At 41.3% G+C, this 19,090-nt stretch overlaps 1 protein-coding gene across 25 annotated transcripts in view; it reads right to left on the bottom strand.

Annotated features, from left to right (window-relative positions):
* Positions 1–19,090, bottom strand: part of ANK3 (ankyrin 3) — a 388,642-nt gene that overhangs the window by 44,379 nt on the left and 325,173 nt on the right. For 17 of the 25 annotated variants that reach the window (XM_052800053.1, XM_052800057.1, XM_052800054.1 and 14 more), the window contains 5 exons: positions 13,203–13,427; positions 9,975–10,129; positions 2,932–3,143; positions 933–1,140; positions 258–354 (listed from right to left, as the gene is read on the bottom strand). In XM_052800053.1, coding sequence (XP_052656013.1) covers positions 258–354; positions 933–1,140; positions 2,932–3,143; positions 9,975–10,129; positions 13,203–13,427 — 897 coding nt within the window. Of the gene's footprint in view, positions 1–257; positions 355–932; positions 1,141–2,931; positions 3,144–9,974; positions 10,130–13,202; positions 13,428–17,009; positions 17,043–19,090 lie in introns of all 25 variants that reach the window. The other 8 variants (XM_052800062.1, XM_052800064.1, XM_052800056.1 and 5 more) reach the window with 1 other exon arrangement.

Genomic DNA, 19,090 nt, shown 5'->3' with positions numbered 1-19,090 from the left:
CTGCAGACTTTAGAGAAACAGCATGTGTGATTGCCAGGAGACATCACCACAGCAGAAAAGGCCAGGACAAAGCTTCATGTGCAACACTGGATGTGTGGGATGCTGATACATAGTGACAAAGAAGCATCTGGTCCGTTACCGCTTCATCAGTCTTGCAAAAGACTTACAGAAAGCCAAAAAACAGCCCCACAACTACGCACTTTGTCAATCAAGGGAAACTACTCCCTAAGTGCATTTGGCAAGCTCTGTTACCATACCTGGCTGAAACATTGGTTGTGAATGAGACACAGTCATTTGAAAACGTCAGCGGAGTGGTGCCTGTGATATCCTCCCACTGCGCAGGTGAAGTACCTCCTACGTAAATATAAACCATGGAGATTTTCTTTCAAACACCAAGCATATACAGACTACATAAGAATATCTTAAGTTACTTTGCTTCACACATGAAAAGAGAACCTAGACAATAATATTCTCCAACAGCTGAGCTATACATTATATATTACATCATACGTTACACACCAGAAAATGATGCTGATGTAAGCAAAGTACATACCTACAAGTCAATAGCACCCCCCCCACACACCCCTTGATATGACCTAGGGCAGAATTATTTCTGCAAACTACTTTTACTGACAACCATGTTTAATAGCCAAGGCTGAAATTCTTCATACTGACTAAATATAAAACAGCATTTAATATCTGTTGGCAAAGTTCTTTTACAACGGCATGAGACCAGATTCAAAGCCCAGGGAATCAGTGGGAGCCTTTCAAATTACCTCAGCTGGCTTTGCTCAGGAGAACTGATCTGAACTCTATTGGACCAAGCACACCAATGTTCCCTTACTGGAAAGCATGAGTTGTACAGTTACGAGAGTGAGCGCAGAGGCATTGCTGTCTCAGAAACCTTTGCAAGGAGCATGATTTTCTCTAACCTGTAATGCTACATAAAAGTCGAAGGCTGGGCGTCGTGTCTCCTTTGTACCCATTGGTTACACCTTCTCCTGATGGAGGCGGCACCGGAATTGTCATGGTTATTGGCTTATGAAATTTTCTTCTTCTTGGCTCCACAGTGACAATGGGACTGAAAGTTGCTTTGTTTCCAAGGATTTTTTTGACAATCTCCTCTGGAACCGGTTGAGCCTGTCAACACAGGGAAAGTATTTAAACTAGAGCTACAAATCGGTTATAGACATGCAGAACTGTTTTCCAAAAGATAATTCAATTTTCCTTTTATTTTCTGTAGAATTTTATCTCTTTTTTTTTCCCAGGCAGCCTTCTCCAATAGCTCTCAAGGGTGATTATTAGTACAATTCATGCTTAGTACTTTTCTTGACAACCCACTTATGATTTCCTAATAGCTAACTTGTAGAGCAAAACTATAAATCTCAGAAGGTTGCCTGCAGTATTTGCTGAGACTTTTTCAGAGCATGTTTGGTTTTGTTTTTAATTTACAGTGATGGGTGATATTAAATACAATTTCAAAATGCATAAAGAGCCCTATTTTGCACTTGAGAATTGAGGACTAGACACTCTGCCTTGGAGATGCTGAACAATTCTCACATCACTGCCAAACACAAATCCATGCTCCTGAGGAACACCGTGTACTCCAACCTACCTCTGTACTCAGTGCTTCCTATGCTACTCCACTATTGATTATTAGGAAAGAAATACTTGTTTGGGTCAAATTCATAGAGAATGCATTAATCTATAGAACACCTATAAGCAAATTTCAGACTTTCTACCCCCATTTTGTGCCTTGAAAGGTTTCCTAACTTTATATGAGAAGAAAGGAAAAATAACCAATATGGGAAGAAATGCTATAGAATTTTTGTTGTTTTTGTCACGTAAGACCTGAACTCAAAAGTGACAGACATCTTATGGGAAACAGGGTTTTGTATCCATTTGCCTTTTTTTTTTTTTAAGCTTTCAAGTCTATTTCAATCAGGCTGACCTGTGACTTGCTGCATTATTTGAACTGCACAATGTATTGATATGCATAGAATATGTAGCTACATTGCAATCTCAGCAGTCACAATGCTGAATATGGAGACATCATGCTTCCTTCACACTGGAGAGCTCTGGAAAAGCAGCTGTATAACCATAATAGCAGAGCTTCCATTTTCTCAAGATTAATCATCTTTAGATGTGAAATATCATTAACAGAAATGTTCCACTGTGAATTCCAAGCACTGGAATCCAAACCAGCATCCCTATTTCATGAACCCATCAGACTTGTCAGGTTATTAAGTAATTTTAAGTGATAATTAACAGAACTCAAAGAAAAAGATACCTCCTACAGAATATTTCTCCACTTTCTGTGCAGTTTAAGGAGAGTTTAAGCTATTTGCTCTTCCCAGATTCCACCCACTGCTATAAACACCAATGGTGAATGTCCTAAGCTACAACAGATGTATATGGGAGGTCTTTGACCCAGTAACAGCTGGCAAACAGCTGCATGCAATCCTTACCAAGCACATTCTTATGGCAAAGGGCAGCCCAGCAACACCAATCACAAGCTGCTACTTCGCTGCAGGAGACTGGCACTGCATGGCGGCTGTGCAGCTCCTAGCTGCTGGCAGCTGCGGCCAACAGGAAGATGGCAGACAATATCACTGAGGCTGTGGTGGCTCCAGGTCTTTGCTTTTCTCTCCATTCTTCAGATGCTAATCAATACTCAAGGTGATGATAAAAGGGGAGCTGGGCTTTTGCCACAGGGAGGAGGACTGTGCATCACCTGTACCGTGGCACACTGAGAGGCCACGAGCGTGCCCAGGCAGACACGTGCCAATTCAGATCTCAGGTGTGTGTGAATACTACCTGCCTTGCAACCCACTACTAAGGAGCAGCAGGCTCCTTAGCTGCAAGCCTCATGCATTAGGACCAACGGTGTGCTTGTAGATGCTGCGGATATGAACACAAGGGCACCTTTACCTGGAGCCCCACGCGGATTCTTTTGGTTAGAGCACCCTCGGGGAAGGATGCCTGGACACGTGGCACCGTTGTGCTGCTCAGCACCCCGCCCTCTGGGCCAATTTGGTTACTCTCCTGCTTGATTCGCGAAACCACTGCAAAGTACTGAGGGAAATCCTTTGTGACGATCCTGCAGATACGCTTCTTCTCTAGCTCCTCAACGCTGTCCAGCTCTGGTGGGAGAAGACAGTTAAAACATTCAGGCATTACCTGCCCACGTTCATACCAGACACATCTGTGAGTGTGAGGTTTTGAATATGCCTTAAAATGCTTGAGAAGTCTTTTTTTTATTTACCACAGGAGAAAAAAAAAATATTCAGTGTTATTAATTATCTAGCTTTGGTTTGCTCTGGGAACTTTCGCGTAAATCTTGACAATAAGGGCCAACAGCACCAGACACACAGATCTGCCAGGACACCTAAGGACTAGGGTGTGACAATCTCTGCAGCAGCAGCTGCCGTAGGGTGGCACGTTTGTCACACAGCGTGGAAGTCCAAGGAGGCCTGAAGGAGATGGTCAAGCTTCTTTCCTCTCTCAGCTACATCTGGAAGTACACAAGCACGCTGATTTTTCTGTGCACACCTTCAAAAGACATTTGTTTCCAGCCTGTTCCCTCACATAGCTCCGACATGCAGAAACACACAGGAAATCACAGTTCATGAACTAGCTAACTTCACACCAGGTGTGCAATCCAGAGTTTGCCCAGCTAAGGCACTTGAGAAAGTTATCTCCCAGACAGGCATCCATGTAATCCTGACCAGACACTGAGCTCTCTGGTAAACTGTGGATGTGACAGAGCTCGCTCTGCCACCACTACCAATGAAAGCATAGCAAGGATCCCTTCCCACACCAGGCTTTCAGCCATTCAGGTATCTGCCCCAAAATAACTGCATTGTGCTCCTCAGTTCCTAGAGAAACTTAATGCACCCTCAGAGACAACTGGAACAGAAACAGGTCATCAACAATTAGTGCTCTCAGCCACATTCCCAGCTCATAGGGTCACCAGGGCTCAGAAAGATGCATGGAGTACCTACCCATATTAACTAATTAAGTAGATGACATAGACATATGTGCACTGAGGAAAACCTCTGTGATATGTGACAAATATAACTACTTATGCAACTGTATCTGTGTGTGCATATATATGCACTAGTGAAATCCCTGTGATATAAACACTATTCACAAATGGAGATAATTACACAACTGTCATGCATTTCTCCTGTAATTTTTTGCACTCTGCCTTTTTAGCTATTGTAACTGGGTTTCATTCCAGCACTCCACAAGTTTCCACTCTTATTTTCCTCCTTAAAAAGAGCACCACATACCTAAAGAGGAAAGTTTGTTCCTCGAAAGATGACATTTCTATCAGACGCTGCAAGAGAAGGCAGGAGGACCAGAAATGGTACCAAGACAAAAGACACTTGTAAAATTCTTTATGTGACTGAGACATTTTCCTCCTCCGAACATGTAAGCTCAAACACAGCTCCAAAAGAATTAGAATATAAATTTGGTAAAATGTCAGTTTTCCATTTTAAAACGTTCAGCAGGTAATTTGGATTAATTGCACAGTGTTGCTGTGGATCATATCTACCTACCAGAAGAGGATAATTTCTTATCATAATGTCAGCTTCCATTTACTTTGACTCAGAGATTGATATCTGAAGCCCTCTAATAAATTAGATATTCTGCCTGCAGCCTCTGGAAGCAGTGGCTTGTGCAGGAGACAAACTGGATTCTTAAACTCCCAGGCAGGTATGATCTTGACTGGTAAATCCTATGCATTCTCCTGTTTGTTGCTAGAGACTAAACCCTCTGTAAAATGCTCACAGAGAAGAAGGATAATTAAAATTCTCCTAAAGTAGAAAATTCGTGTTTTATATAAGAACATTTCAAAATTCTTTGAGCCTGGCAGGCACTCTCCTTCAGAGGAGGAAGATGATGTGAAGCTTAGAGTGGCAGAACAACAGTCAGGCATGGAGAGGAGTTGGACTATATATAGGGAGGTTATGTTTGGATAATACATAGGTAAGCTTCTACATGAAGTTGCCCTCTAAGAGAAAAAAAAGATGATGAGCAATCAAACCACCTCTCTGACTGCCATGAGAAATGCAGCGTTAGCATGACAGAATTAATGAAAAAGGGAAAACTAGTCCTGGGAGAGGTCACATTTCTCGAACACACCTCATGCATTTTACAGAAAGAGCGATCATCATTACTATTTCCCTCAGCTGCTGACACTTCATTCCTATGCAATGTGTTTCAATTAAAAACCTCAAAGGATTTTTCGGTTGGTTGGTTGGGTTTTGTGGGAGTGTTTTTTTAACCACAAAGAAGTATGTTATACACCTCATCTTACAGATAGGGATGGCAAAGCAGAGAGAGGTAAAGCAGAAAGGTTAGTGGCAGAATTGGGAACAGTGTCCTGATGTCACTGTCTCCCAGATTTGTGCCAACAGCCCAAAGAACACCTATGGCCATTAATTTTTAGTAAGTCAAGAGAAAGGTATTGTCAATACTCTGTGCATATATGTCTTCCCCTGCCACCCAAGTATATGGTACACTTATCTTAAGGTGGCTGGTGGGAGTGATGGAGGAGAGAGGAGATGGAGAGAAGGAAAGGAGGGAGGAAAGAAAGATCACTCCTCCCCACCCTCTAGTGCATGCTGCCACATGAGCGTTATGTTAAGGTTCCTGGACAGGAGAAGAGAAACCCAGCCATGTCCTCCAAGGTCAGAGAGGGACCTCACATGGGGTGGCTCAGGTCAAGGAAAGCAATCCCACCAGTTTTGTCAGGTGAGAGGCAGTTGTGGGTCAAATTTATCCCACGTCTAATACCTTTCTTTTTTACTTTGAGGTAAAGTAACACAGAGCAAGTGTCTTCTGACTGGAAACGGAATAAAAGAAGTCACAGAACACCTGGCTGTTTCAAGAGCTCAAAGGTGTCTTTGTGTGTTCTGGTATCTGATTTCCCTTACCAGGGCCTTAAAAGAGTTTTGCTAGCACTGAAAAAGCAAATCTCACCCGTACTTAGCAGACTGAACAGCTCTCTGAGTTTTGCAACCCTCCTGCAGTACTGGCTAGAGCAGAGCTGACCTTGTCACTGTGCAGCAACTGAAAGGTGGGACAAGCATAGGATACCAGTTTCCCCCATACAGAGATGTGCCCATTAAGAAATTGTTGCATTAAAAGTGGGGCACCTGGGAGGCAGTGCTCACATGGAGAAAAGTACAGGAGATAGATAGAGGCAGAAAGAGCACATGGGAAGGGGCAAGGAGAAACTGAGGGCAGTGAGACTTGTCTTTAAAATGCTGGTAACTAGACCCACCCTTGTACATAACTAGATGCTCCCAGTGCCACGAGCAGGTCTCATCCTTGAATAAGGCAATGTCCTTTATGTGCTCTTTTGTCTATTTTTGTGCAGTCTTTTATCTTGCCATTCACAACATGAATTTTAACAGCAGTATGTTTAAAAACTTTTCTTGGAAGTGTGGCAAAATCACTGCAGAGTGATTTATGGTGGTATTTTAAACTTCAAGCATAAACAAGGTCACGTTCTGGTTTGATCTATAGATTCAAAGAAGTAGTTATGTAAAAACTCCTGCTTCCCATCTGAAACTACACTGTGCAGCTGCAAGCATATTGTAGCCACAAATATTTGCATTTCTTGGCTCATTGACTAGTTTGCAAATGCCTGTCAGAAGATTAGCTACCCCAGTGTGTGCATTTATGCCTACAATTTGTCTACAGGTACCTGTAAAGGGTGCAGGAATGTAAAAAGCAAACACAGGTTATATCTAAAAGAAGCCTGGCTGAAAACGTAACCTATTTACCAATTACAAGACAGAGAGCTTCTTCCTAAAAAATAAAATAAAATAAATAAAATAAAATATATTTTACTTGATTCAAGTTTAAATAAATGTAATATGGTTGAGAGCTGTGAATTGCTACCCTCTGTGTTTGGAACCAAACTCCTTCTCTTCCTAAAAATGCCATGTTCCCCATACTCCCTCCTCCCTATATTTGCCTAAGTACAGCACCATCTTTAGAACAAAACCTATTTAAGCAGAAACCTGATGGCACCAAAGAAAAACTGACTCTCTACATCCCAGTTCATTGTTCTCTCATGATAATAAAAGCAAAGTTCTGCTGTTATTTAATCCTGCATTTAGTGCCCCGAAGTGTTGCCTCCTGCTCTGGATTATTTTGAGTCTGAGATGAGGTTTTCCAGCAGATGGTGCTACTTCCAGTAAAGAGGCGGGTTTGCAGCAGTCCCCAGGGAGGAGCAAAGATGTCCTCGCTCTCATCCCCGCTAGCCAAGTGGAAGGGCAAAACAGGAAAAAAAAACAGAGAAGCAAACTGCATCTTTAAAAATTCAGCGTATTAAGGAGCTAGAAATAAAAGTCTGTTTGCCCTCCTTCTCTACACAGATAGGAAAGAACTAGTGAATCACAGCAGGTTTAACACAAAATGGACCAGCTGCTTTTAATAGAAAAACGGGGACTCCTGCAGCATGTTATGGCATTTAGAGATGACGGTGCAGGTGAATTTTCTTGCAAAGACACACTAAACTTCTGGAAATGACTGACTACATGGCTGCTTTTTATTTCAGTTAAAGACTGCTTCTGCCTGGTTCATACCTGGAATAAAACTTCTTCCAAAGTTATGGCTTCTGACATGCAAGATACTCCTTCAGAGCCAAGTCTAATTGTGGCATTTTGTAACAAACCAGTAAAAGTTCAGATGAAAAAAATCAACCCGCTCTCAATTCCACAAATTCGTAATTTTATGTCATTGCTTGGAAGACCTTTTACACAGAAAAGGTGTCATTTAACTGGAGCAGAATTTTGTCAAGACCCTTGTACTATTTTAATGTATGCGGGTTTTATTGTTTTGTTTTCCTAACTAGAGAAGGATTAAGCTAAAATAAACTGAATGAATAATCAACAAAATGCTCTGGGTGTGCCTGCAGGATTTTTTCTCCTTTCCCTCTCATAAATCATTGCCTGGATTGGTAAAAGGCATTTCTGTGGCTTGGCTTTTAAGGTGCCAAATATTTTCCCTCTAAGGGAATAGTCCAGTGCCCATCACACTTTCTGTGATTCACTGGTTGTACATATACCCGCTAACCTCAAACAGCAGCTCCCCAGAAGGGAAGAGCCACCTGAAACTGTCAACAAATCAGAAAGTTGTACTCTGACTCCAAATTGTGAAGATTATTATTTTAGGCTCTAAGTACTGAGGGCTTCGTGCCCACCTCTCTCAAAGTGTTTTTATTTATTGAGCTGTCTTCTCTGCAAAATGTGACTTTATCCATATGGCACCTCTGGAGAGCTCTTTCATAAGTGATGCAAGTTGGAGCACTTTAGAACAGTGGTTTTGTGCCCAGATTTCCTATCTCAAAATTGAACTAAGCTCAGTTTGGAAAGCACATGAAGCAAGTAAGCATGCTGCTGATCAGTTCTGACTAACTCACCACTGACAAGGCACTGATACTTCACCCAACTGCCAAATCATTACTCCCTATCTCATGGTAGTGCACAGAGAAGGAGGGAGTGGTGGTGAGATTTTTCTTTCAGAAAGGCTGCAGCTACTGCCTTCAATCCTGAAGTAATTCTTCCCCAAGCAATACTATCCTGGGCTATGCTCACTCTTTTGCCTGTTCTGCTGCTTTTAGGTACCCTTCTGTGATAAGGTTTATTGTATTCTTCCAAACCCACTGACCCAACATTTGCAGTGTTTCTGCCCTACTGCTTGATTGGTTCTATTATATTTATTTCAAAATAAATAGCTACGATAGATCATCATACAACAAGCAAATCTTTAGATCATCATACAACAAGCACATCTTTGCCATTGCTCTGTATTTTCACAAGCTCATGTGCAGTTCAGGTACTTCGAAGTGAAAATACTACAAAAGCCCATTCTGCTGTTCCCATTCCCAGATGACCAGGAAATCAGTAAAAATGCTAAATCTCAGACATCCAGGGAGCCCCTCACAACAGCACTACTCTCCATGTTCTCAAAGCATGCCTTTTGCTGGGGCTGCCCTCTTCAAACAAGGAGAGGCCAAGATCAAAGGCAGAGTCTGCTCACAGATACCTCTCATAGCTGCCATCCACAGCCTGATCATTTGCTTCAAATGCTTTTGCTGATAACGAAAGAACTTTCCTGCAGCTTGTACCCCACCACACTGTGATTTTCTGTAGGAGGTTATCCCGAGAAAATCTGGTGGACAAACCCTTACAGAAAACCAAAATCGAAACCACAAGCTATTTCATTCACACTCAGATGCAAAGGGCTCAAGCAATGGTTTATCAGCACAAGTACTGAAAAATACTTGCTAAGAAAAGAAAGCAGTGGTGCCAAGGGATCACTGCAACTCCAGCCTGCCTTTGCCCATGATGTGTCTGCAGGGACCATCTGTCACAGCAGCTTCTGATGAATTGTGTACAGCTGAGTCCTCTCATCTTAAGGGACTCTCACATGAACAGCAATGTCCAAGCAAAACAAGGGAGCCAGACTTCCCATATGGGCATCAAGAAGGCAGGTTGTGCATTTGTGGGAGGCAACCTCTAACAATACCATTTCAGAGAAGAACAGTCTATGGGCTGAGGTCTGCATCTGCGGGAAAGTCTAATATAGCTGATATTTATACTTAGTCGTTGGTTTGGAATGACCTTCACCTGGCCCTGCCTGAGCAGCAGAAACATGCTTACCTCCAGCTGGGATGTTATTCTCAACTTCATGCTGTAAAGCAACTGTGCAACTTTGCTTAAACTTGGCAAGACTTCAGACCAAAACTTACCACTCATTTTAGGATGTCTCCAGGCCACTGCTGAACAATTTCTCTTTACACTCTTTCCATTAGTTTAATATGTAACACACACTATATTCCCCAAAGTCAGATGTCCCCTGCACTGTTTTACTTTAGGTTGCTTTAGTCTGCTCATGTTAGCAAGCCTGCACAAAGGTAAGGCTTGCTAAAACTTTGAGAAAATGTTTACCTTCGTCCATGCCATTGAGTATTTCGGTTAAGTCTTCATGTTTGCTGTCATACTGGTGCTCCTTCCACGTTTCACCGTTTTCACTTCGAAGTACAATTAGTTCTCTTTCCTTTCCTCGCATTGATCCAAAATGCGGGATTTCCACTATGACAGGGCTAGAGAAAAAGGAATCGTATTATTTTTAATCCTATATCTCCTCACTGCCCTTAATTTCCTATGGGTGTTAAGTCCTTAAGAAAACTACAGTCATTTTAAATAGTTAGCACTGTTATCGTAAAAATGTTTTTAATTGCCAAAGCTGCACAATCCTTTATCATTTAAACTATAAGTAATAGATAACTTGAAAATATTCATATATAGCTCTTTTTTAATGTAAATCCTCTGAAACAGCTGCCTACATGAAAAAATCGTGACAACTTTTGCTAAGGAGAGTTCTCCCTGCCCATTTATCCCAGGATATAGGTGATCCAACCTGCCTCCAGCAAACACAGCACGGCTGACTTTTAATTGGCATTAGCATAGTCAAAATTTGGATTTGGCTCAAGGGATTTAAAGGGGCAAAGTCAGTTCAGAAACAGTCCAGCTATTGAAATGCATGCAACAGCTATTGACTGCAGCAGGAACTGTGCATGCAAGGTTTTAAACTTCAAACTAAGTCCCAAACTTTTCAAAGCGCTCTCTGGCTCTCTGTTGATGTAGCTCCTGTGAAACACAAGAGGTGTTTCTCATTAGCTTCACTTTCTGGTTCTCATGCCCAAAATCAGAGCTGCAACACCAGCACTGTAAACATCACTGGGGAATGTTTACATCCTTTCAGAATTGAGCAACATCATGACCACATTTATATTAGTTACTGTCAAACATTTTGGAAGGAAGGAAAGGGAATGAGAAGGTGGTTAATAATACACCTGTCACCAGACAATGTACCTTCAACAGAGGACTGCAAGTGCATTGCTGAACAGTTATTGTGAACAACCGACAGAAACCACCATTCACTTCGTGTGCCATTCCTTAACAAAACAGACACTTTTGCCAAACACTTCACAGGCAGGATATGCGTTTTAAAGTATGCTAAGACAAACCGACCGAAATCACACAGTAGGTGAACAATTATGGATTATGCAGCTTTAAGACATTTAAATAGACAGTATCATTATTTTCCTACAGAGGTTGTAAAGGATTTCACTGCTTCGTAATAACTCAGTTAAAAGTAGCATCACATGATGGGAGAAGTATGCAGCACTTCTATGGTACTGTACACCTGCAAAGTGTTGGGTGCATTAACCAATCAATTACTTGAGCATGGAAATCACAACAGCCATCATGAGGAAAAACATAAACTAGTTGGAAGTCCAGTTTTCACATTAAATACCAAGGGAGAAGAGTTAGATAGTACTTTTTGCCATGAAAATAGAAAAAGACAGTTTAATTAATACATATTTTAGATGCTTTTAAGAACACCCAGGCTATTACTCTAATCTCAAGTCCTTTTACAAGAAATAGGAATGTAGCTGCTGTCTCCCATTGTGCCCAGCAAGTAAATACCAAAAATTCAAAGACATTGCTTAAGATATTTACTCTCCAGTTCAAAAAGAGTACAAACTGAAAACAAACGCTATGGTACAATCTTTGCAGGCTAATAGTTCAGATACTGTCTCTGTAAATATTTAGAAACCACACAATTTTGTGCATGACATTTAACAAGAATACTCAGTGAGAAGGTATTGAACAGGTTTGGAACACCAAACACTCACCAATATTTTGAAAACCTAATGCAATAAATTTCACAATATGGTTTGAAAACAACAGTCAAAAATGTATGGAAACATTCTTACATTTTTAGACTATACGCTGCAGTTCCTTTGGGTAGCATACTTGACTTTATAAATTTATTTTAACAAGATGCCTCTTGCACATTGAAAAGGTTAGTATTTCTCCAACCTTGTTGAATGAAGTTACTCACTCAATGACATTTTTTCTAAATAATCTTTCACAAATAATAGACTTTATGCAATCACATTTTACAAATGCTCTTCCCAAAACAGACTCACTCAAGGCCTGTAAATACCTTCTCTACCACAGGGTTGAACTTAAAGGACTGTCACTGTGTATTAAAATGTATTTGATGCAGTTGAAACACTTCAAATTTAAAAAATTACAAAAGCACATAAGTTATGAAAGCAGAATGCTGGCAGTGAATTTTACATGCCTATAAGCACAAGATAGTAGCAGAGCTATATTAAATCAAGCCACTATGATTTTCTTTCAGTGACATAAATCAACTGAAAGCTTTAGAAAACTTAAAAAGAAAATAAAATGGGAATAACAAAAATTGAAAACAAAGGAAAAACTGTAGACATTCTGTATCTTTTCCGTACATATCCTACCCAATAAATTTTGTTCCTTGTGGACCAAGCTGCAGGATTCGGCTAACCATGCTCTCGCCCTCATTTAGAGGGGGAGGAGTGTTAGGAAGATGCAGTTTACTGAATAACATCCATGCAGCAGGAAGAGAAACGAGAAGGGGAAATTAGGAACAAGCTGTCATTCCCGACGGAACCAGCAGTTTACACCAGGGTGCCACTCATGGTAACGAACAAAATTTATAATTAGGAAAAAAGCGCCACATCATAGTGGATTGTTTCCCCTATTTTAAGCTTAAAAAAAAAGTCATTTTCTAGCCTTTGTACTACTTGATGCTCTACAGTAAGTGCTCCACCATTGCTCTCAGTGGCTTTGCTCCACAGGACGAAGACTTGCAGCTCCCAGCAACTCTGGCAGGAGCTGTGCACATGCCATGGCATAGGGAACAGAGCTCAATGTTTGGGTCCTTGTGGGTGACTTTAGGACACTTTTTTGTGACAGTGATGTTTCTCCAATACTCTACAAGCAAGAGGGTCAGAACCTGTTCTGGGTTATAGGCGTGTGACTCTTCCTGACTTCAAAGGCAGGTTGCATGAGTAGATGGGGAAAGGACCTGGCCTTTTCATGGCTTTCCTTACCTTTGGCTCCACCCTGCAGCCATCGTAGAGGCAAAGCTCCCCTTAAAATACCAGGGTACTTTCTGGAAGGAATGGCAGGTTGGTATTTTTTAATATTTCAAGTTAAGTAGCCTATCTTACATGCTCAGATGAGGTAGAGTCAATGTTTAACTACTTAGATCCACAGGATAAAAGAAATGAAAGATGCAACATGAGTGTAAACAATGAAATTCATAGAACAACTCACCCTAAAAATTGTGCCCCTGCTGGCCCCATTTCTACAAGTCTACTCGCTAATCCTTCTCCTTCAACCATTGGTGGTGGGCTGGCCAGTTTATGCCTCTTTACCAAGCGGCAGGTGATGCGGGTTGGTGCTGTACACTTGCGTGGTGGGATAATTATTCTCATTCCGTGATGGCGACTACCCCTCATCGAACCCCCACGTGCATCAACCATAAAACTAACCAGGAAACTGTAGGAAAAAGGAAACACGTCAATGAAAATGGTCACAAAACAAGCAGAAGATGAGCAAAAAGTCAACCACCATAGTCTTTAAAACATTATTAGAAAAGTCCTCCCAGTCCCAGCTAAACTATAAAGAACATGAAGATTCTTTTAAAACTTATACTTACTTGTTAACTATTGGTTATCAAAACCAGGAATTGCTAAAGGTCTAGCAACATCACAGTGAAATGAACAGGTGCTACTGAGTAATTTGGACTGAGAGTACACAAACAGTATATTAGTAGTGGTTTATTAGAATTTAAAAACATCCCTCTGTTACTGTTACCTCTACTGTCCGTAAACAAGAGTAATCAGCCTCACATGCAGAAAGGAATCAGACAGTGTAGAAAAAGGAGAATCAAAAATGCTTATTATTTTGGGGATCTCAGTCTTCAAAACCTCCTCACAGTCTCATTTGCAAACACTGGCAGGCAGAGCGAGTGCTGACACCATGGGTGACAGTCAGTCCAGGCTACTAAGGGCTTCCACTGATTGGGAATGAGTGAGAATACCACGTACATAACTTTCTTTAGGCTGCTGGCACTCTGGAGGAAATCATGCCATTACTCCTCTGTTAAGATGACATTCATTAGCAAAAAGCAACATTAAAGAAAAAACACATTTGCCAGTGTCATTTCAATGCATAATTTTCCATTTAATAATAGAAGGGTAAGCAGTTATATTTGTAAGTGGCAAGTGGTAGATTTTAAAATAAAATTATTTTTATAAGCAAAGGAATAATGAATATTAACAAGAATAACCATTAATAGCCATAGTTTATTTCATCTATGAAATGCTGAGAAGCTGCATACGTGAAGTGTTACTGTCTCTAACAGAACAGTGACAGGAAAAGTGGAATCTCCTCCCAGAACCAAAACCAGACTTCAGCCTGTTTCAAAACTCTGCAGCAAAAATCCTTCCAATTTACAGGGATCAAAACATACAGCTTCCTGAAGGGCTAAACAGGTATGGGGGGTCTGGTGCTCCAAAATACCTTCCCTTGTCCTCTGTCCATAAGCTGCTGAGAGAGAATAGCTTCAGGTAGAAGATGCAATAACAGGCCAGTATCAAGAGGGACACGAGTTACCAACTCAGTCTTGATGCCAATATATTTTTGGTTTGCTCCTTCTATATGATATGCAGACGCTGACATAGCTGGCACATCTGCTGTACGGTTGCATGATTTGCAAGGCTGTTGCCAAAACTTCCACACCTTAAGAACTAAACCTTCACATGATTAACAGGGCAATCCATTCAATTTCCTGGTTCCCTACTGTAAAATGAACTAAGGGTAAGAGCCATTAATCCGGGGAGGTCATGAAGATTCTTTAAAAAAGCCCCCAATGCTCTAAAGTATGAATGGGACTTTGTGAAAGACTACTACATTTGCTTTTGAGACCAGCAGGATATCAAAAGTAACAGCTGACGTGCATTGGCCAGGCCTGCAAATAAGCTGCATTTGGAAGTCTGGCCGACGGGGGTGGGAAAAATCTGCACAAAAGCAGGAGCATAATCAAAACTTGGTATTTAGTTGTCTGCAGGAGACAGGTGGGTAGGGATACAAGCTGTAAATATATGAAGCAGGACAGAAAGGTTGTCCAACTGAATTCCAGATAAAGAAATTGCTACATTGCCTTTCTTCAAGCCAAACTAAAATCCATCAGTAAAGATGGGGAGGTGAAACAGCCCTCTGAGATGACCCTAACCCCAATTTATCATTTCTTGTGCCCCAGACTCTTTACAATACTGAAATATGGAATAAAATTCACGATGTTTCACAGTAGTTTTCATACAAATAAATTGTATCCACATTTCTCTCCTAGATAAACACGCTATACACTATTGAACAAAACCAAATGTTGCTGCTAGGGTATCCCAATTCCTCATAAGAGGAATTGTTTCAGTGGGATGGGATCTTTTCTGAATGGCTAACCAAGCGCTTTCTACAAATATTAGACCTATATCAAAAACATGTGTTCGATATTTAAGTTATAGAGTATATAAGTTATGTTAATATTTATAGATCACAAGATCTCAGATGTCTGTAAATTCTGTTGACTGGAACACCTTTCTGTTTGCTAATGGAAGGCTGGACCAAGCAGAGACAGCAGCTCTAGAGAGCCTGGACCTTTGGTTCCCTCTCTGCTCTGCTCACTGAGCACTATTAGCCTGTCAGCATGTTTACGTTGCTTTTTCTCCCTGCAACTGCTCTTTACGGTGGATGTTGAAGGCTGATGGTAGGAGGCAGATGCCACTGAGCATGTGGAAAGACAGGCCTACGGTTGGCCTTCAGAGCTGGCAAGGAGCCAGCTCATGACTAGCTGTGAAGAGAGTTCAAGACAATCCATTAAAATTTACTATGAAGCAAAGTAAAAAATAAAGCAGGGACCCACAGCCCTTGGTCATTGAAGGAAGAATACTGAAAGGAATCTGTTACAATTGGTGCTTTGGTGGCCTTTTAAAAAAGTGCAGGGTTTTTGTCTGCAGAGAAGAGGGGGCCACTTCAGACTACATGGAAGTGTGCAAGGGCGGAGGGGTGGCTGGCTGGAGCATCCCTTTAGGGCTGATGCTGCAGCAGCTCCGGGGAGGCACATCTGGTCGGTGCACCGTGGAGCAACAGAGGGGCCTCCCGGGGAGCTTGGCAAGGCTGGGCTTGGCCTGACGGCTCGGTACAAAGCAGCAATGTTTTGGAGAGCTGCCTATCATGTACGTGATTACTGGCATGTTAAGCCAGCTCAGAATTAATAAAAAAAGGAGTTTCTCATCTAATGCAAAAATGCCAAAGCTTGCACTCAGATAAGATGTTGTCTCTGTATCCAAACTATTTAAATGACGCAAGCATGTAAGAGTGGATTGTCAAAAATCTCTAGGCACCTAAATCAACTGACTTAAATTAATAATGAAAAAAAAATTTTAAAAAATCAGTGGAAGTTAAAACTAAGTACGTGTAAAAACCAGGCCCCAAGTTCTCAAGTACATTTAGGCTGTAGATTTCGAGGTCAGTCCAGCCTTGGGAACCTGGGGCTTAGCACTGCTAAGGCACACTGCTCACAGCAAGGGTAGATTAACCCTTGACACGAGTCTATGTCCCACCGCAGGAACTAGCCCATTACAGCCAGCTTTGGTGTCTACCACCACACTGCAGCCTTCAGTGAAGACAAAACCTTTAGCAGATCAGCCTTTATGGATATTGCTCCCATATAAAGGTAATCATTGTCAACAGCATATTAATTATTTCCTTCTTTAGTTTTCAAATTAGTGATTTAATTTTTAAAACAATAACAATAATTCCAAACAATATTTCATGCACTTTCTATCAAAAAGATTAGTAGCTGATGCTTATCTAAATTAATGCTGCACTAATAATGGAAACTACAATATGATCTCTAAAACACAACGCTAAATGCTAATGAGCATTTCTACTTGAATACACGGAAGGGATGAGGATGTGGGCGGATGCACTACAAACATCTACACACACTCTGTGGGAAAAAAGTTAAAAAAATAAAAAAAATAAAATGAGGATTCACAGAAAGCACAGAGTTATCACCTTGAATCATACTGAGGGAGTGGAGAGGAATAGCTGCAAAATAATTTAGAAAGCAAATGGGAAAAATTAATGTAAGATAATTAGAGGCAAGCAACAGAAAATATCAATTATAAGCACAAAGGAAAAATAAAAATCAGAAAAATAACAAAAGCAACACATTCGAAGGCCAACTTTAGAAATTATTTGGCTCTTGCTTCGCATATCATGACCTATGTCATATAAAATATGCTACACATGGAAAAAAAATCTGAAAGGAATTGTTCATTTAATTAGTCAGCACAAGTCCATAATTTCTCTGAGAAATGCAGAAGCACATGGAGAAGAGAAAAGCATCTGCAATTTACTTAGGTCACCAGAGAATTTATTGTAACACAACCTCTTTAATTCCCAAAACATGCTCCACTGTGCCATGGAAAATCAGTTCTTGCACTTTTCTACGGCAGTTTATTTTCCAAAGTATAATGTATAAAGATATGTACAGCAGGATGCTTGAAAGGAGTATCAGTCCATGCCATTCATTCCACTGCTTTCAAAAATGAGTTCTTCTGCGTGTACAGGAGGTTGGAGTAAACTATAATTAATCTGATGTGTTCCACCTTGCAAGACTGGATCCAGTATTTCTGAGTTTCTCAATAAGGAAGGTAGCGTGACACATTAACTTCTTTTTTTTGCCTAAGAAAACCAAGAAGTTAAAAAAGGCAACATGAAGAGAGCACACCCACATTTTAGTTTGGGGAAGTTGCACGAGTAAGCTCACATCTGAAAGCTGAAGGTCATTTTGGCAAAGGGTCTCTACCCTTCCAGAGGCCTCAAGATTCATGACACATTTCAATGTACTGCTTACAATGGACCCTGTTCAAAATATATGCTGGCAAAACAACTTATCTGAACTCAAAAAGAAAAACATGAAACATTATCTTGGCTTTTAAAAAGGAAAAACCAGAAGAGTTGAAATTACTGCCAACAATTCCTTCTTTCTTCCCCTTTCACTGATACATCGCTGGATCTCCACATCCTGCTCCCAAAATTCCCCTTCTGTCTCAGTTAAGAAATGAGAACGAACTTTGACGCTCTCTTCTGACAGTGGGTAACTGGAGAAAAGAGCAATCCAAGGGAGCGGACTGCAGAGGAGCTCCCCCAGCATGGCGCATTGCAGAGCCCAGGGGAGGAAGAGGAATGCAGAGAGTGGTGGGGTCAGGCCCTGGCCGCAGGGTGACCCAGCCCACGAGGGCTGCTGACAGCAGGCGACCCCAGCCAGCATACCTCTGCCTATGGCCACAGAAAGAACTGGGGACAAAGCCAGGGATGAAGCACCGCAAACAAGCGGAAGCGGAGTTGCTTTTCAGAAAAAGACTGACAGAAGAGAAGTGAAAAGTCATGATCCTCTGCATATCAGATGTGTTGAGGTACTGGAAGATGTGAAGGGAACATCTGCTGATTGCCCCTAGATGAGGATAGTGGGGAAAACCAAACAGTATCATATTATAATACAGGGCCACAATCGAAAAGAAAATAAACGAGTGAGGGTTTTTTCCTAACAAAGGAACTGAGTCATCAGAACATCATTTCTGATGGACTTTATCTGTCAAGTGAGAAATGTGACAGGTCAGAAAAGCTATACACGCTTGGAGAATATTTTGGTGCTCAGATCCTCTCCCTCCCCTGCAGCCCCACAGTTTGCTCCACTGCTGCAGGTCTGCAGCCTTTCCCCTCCGGGCAGCAAAGGCCACATCTGCATTAGCGAGGACTGACGCACAAAGGGAGCAGATCTGAAGTAGTTGATGTGAAAGATCCCATGTCCACAGAATATATGTTTTGGAGGGTTGGTATCATTGGTGAGCATGATGAAGAGCTAAGGGCCGACAAGTATTGTCCCAGAGGACTGGCAGGATGCAGACATCAGACCTATTTTGTACCAGGATAAAAGGGAGCCAGAAAATTTTAGACCAATCAGTCTAACCCCAATTACCAGAAATATTCAGGAATAAATTATCCAACAATTATCCAATCTACAAGGGCCTACAGGATAATCAAGAGATTACAATTTACCTACCACCAGTCCTCAAAATAAAAAAGAGCCA

This window comes from Harpia harpyja, chromosome 10 (genome assembly GCF_026419915.1).
Source record: "Harpia harpyja isolate bHarHar1 chromosome 10, bHarHar1 primary haplotype, whole genome shotgun sequence".
Classification (NCBI taxonomy): Eukaryota; Metazoa; Chordata; class Aves; order Accipitriformes; family Accipitridae; genus Harpia; species Harpia harpyja.
The sequence above is the reverse complement of the archived record's forward strand: the minus strand, read 5'-3'. Positions and strand labels throughout refer to the sequence as shown.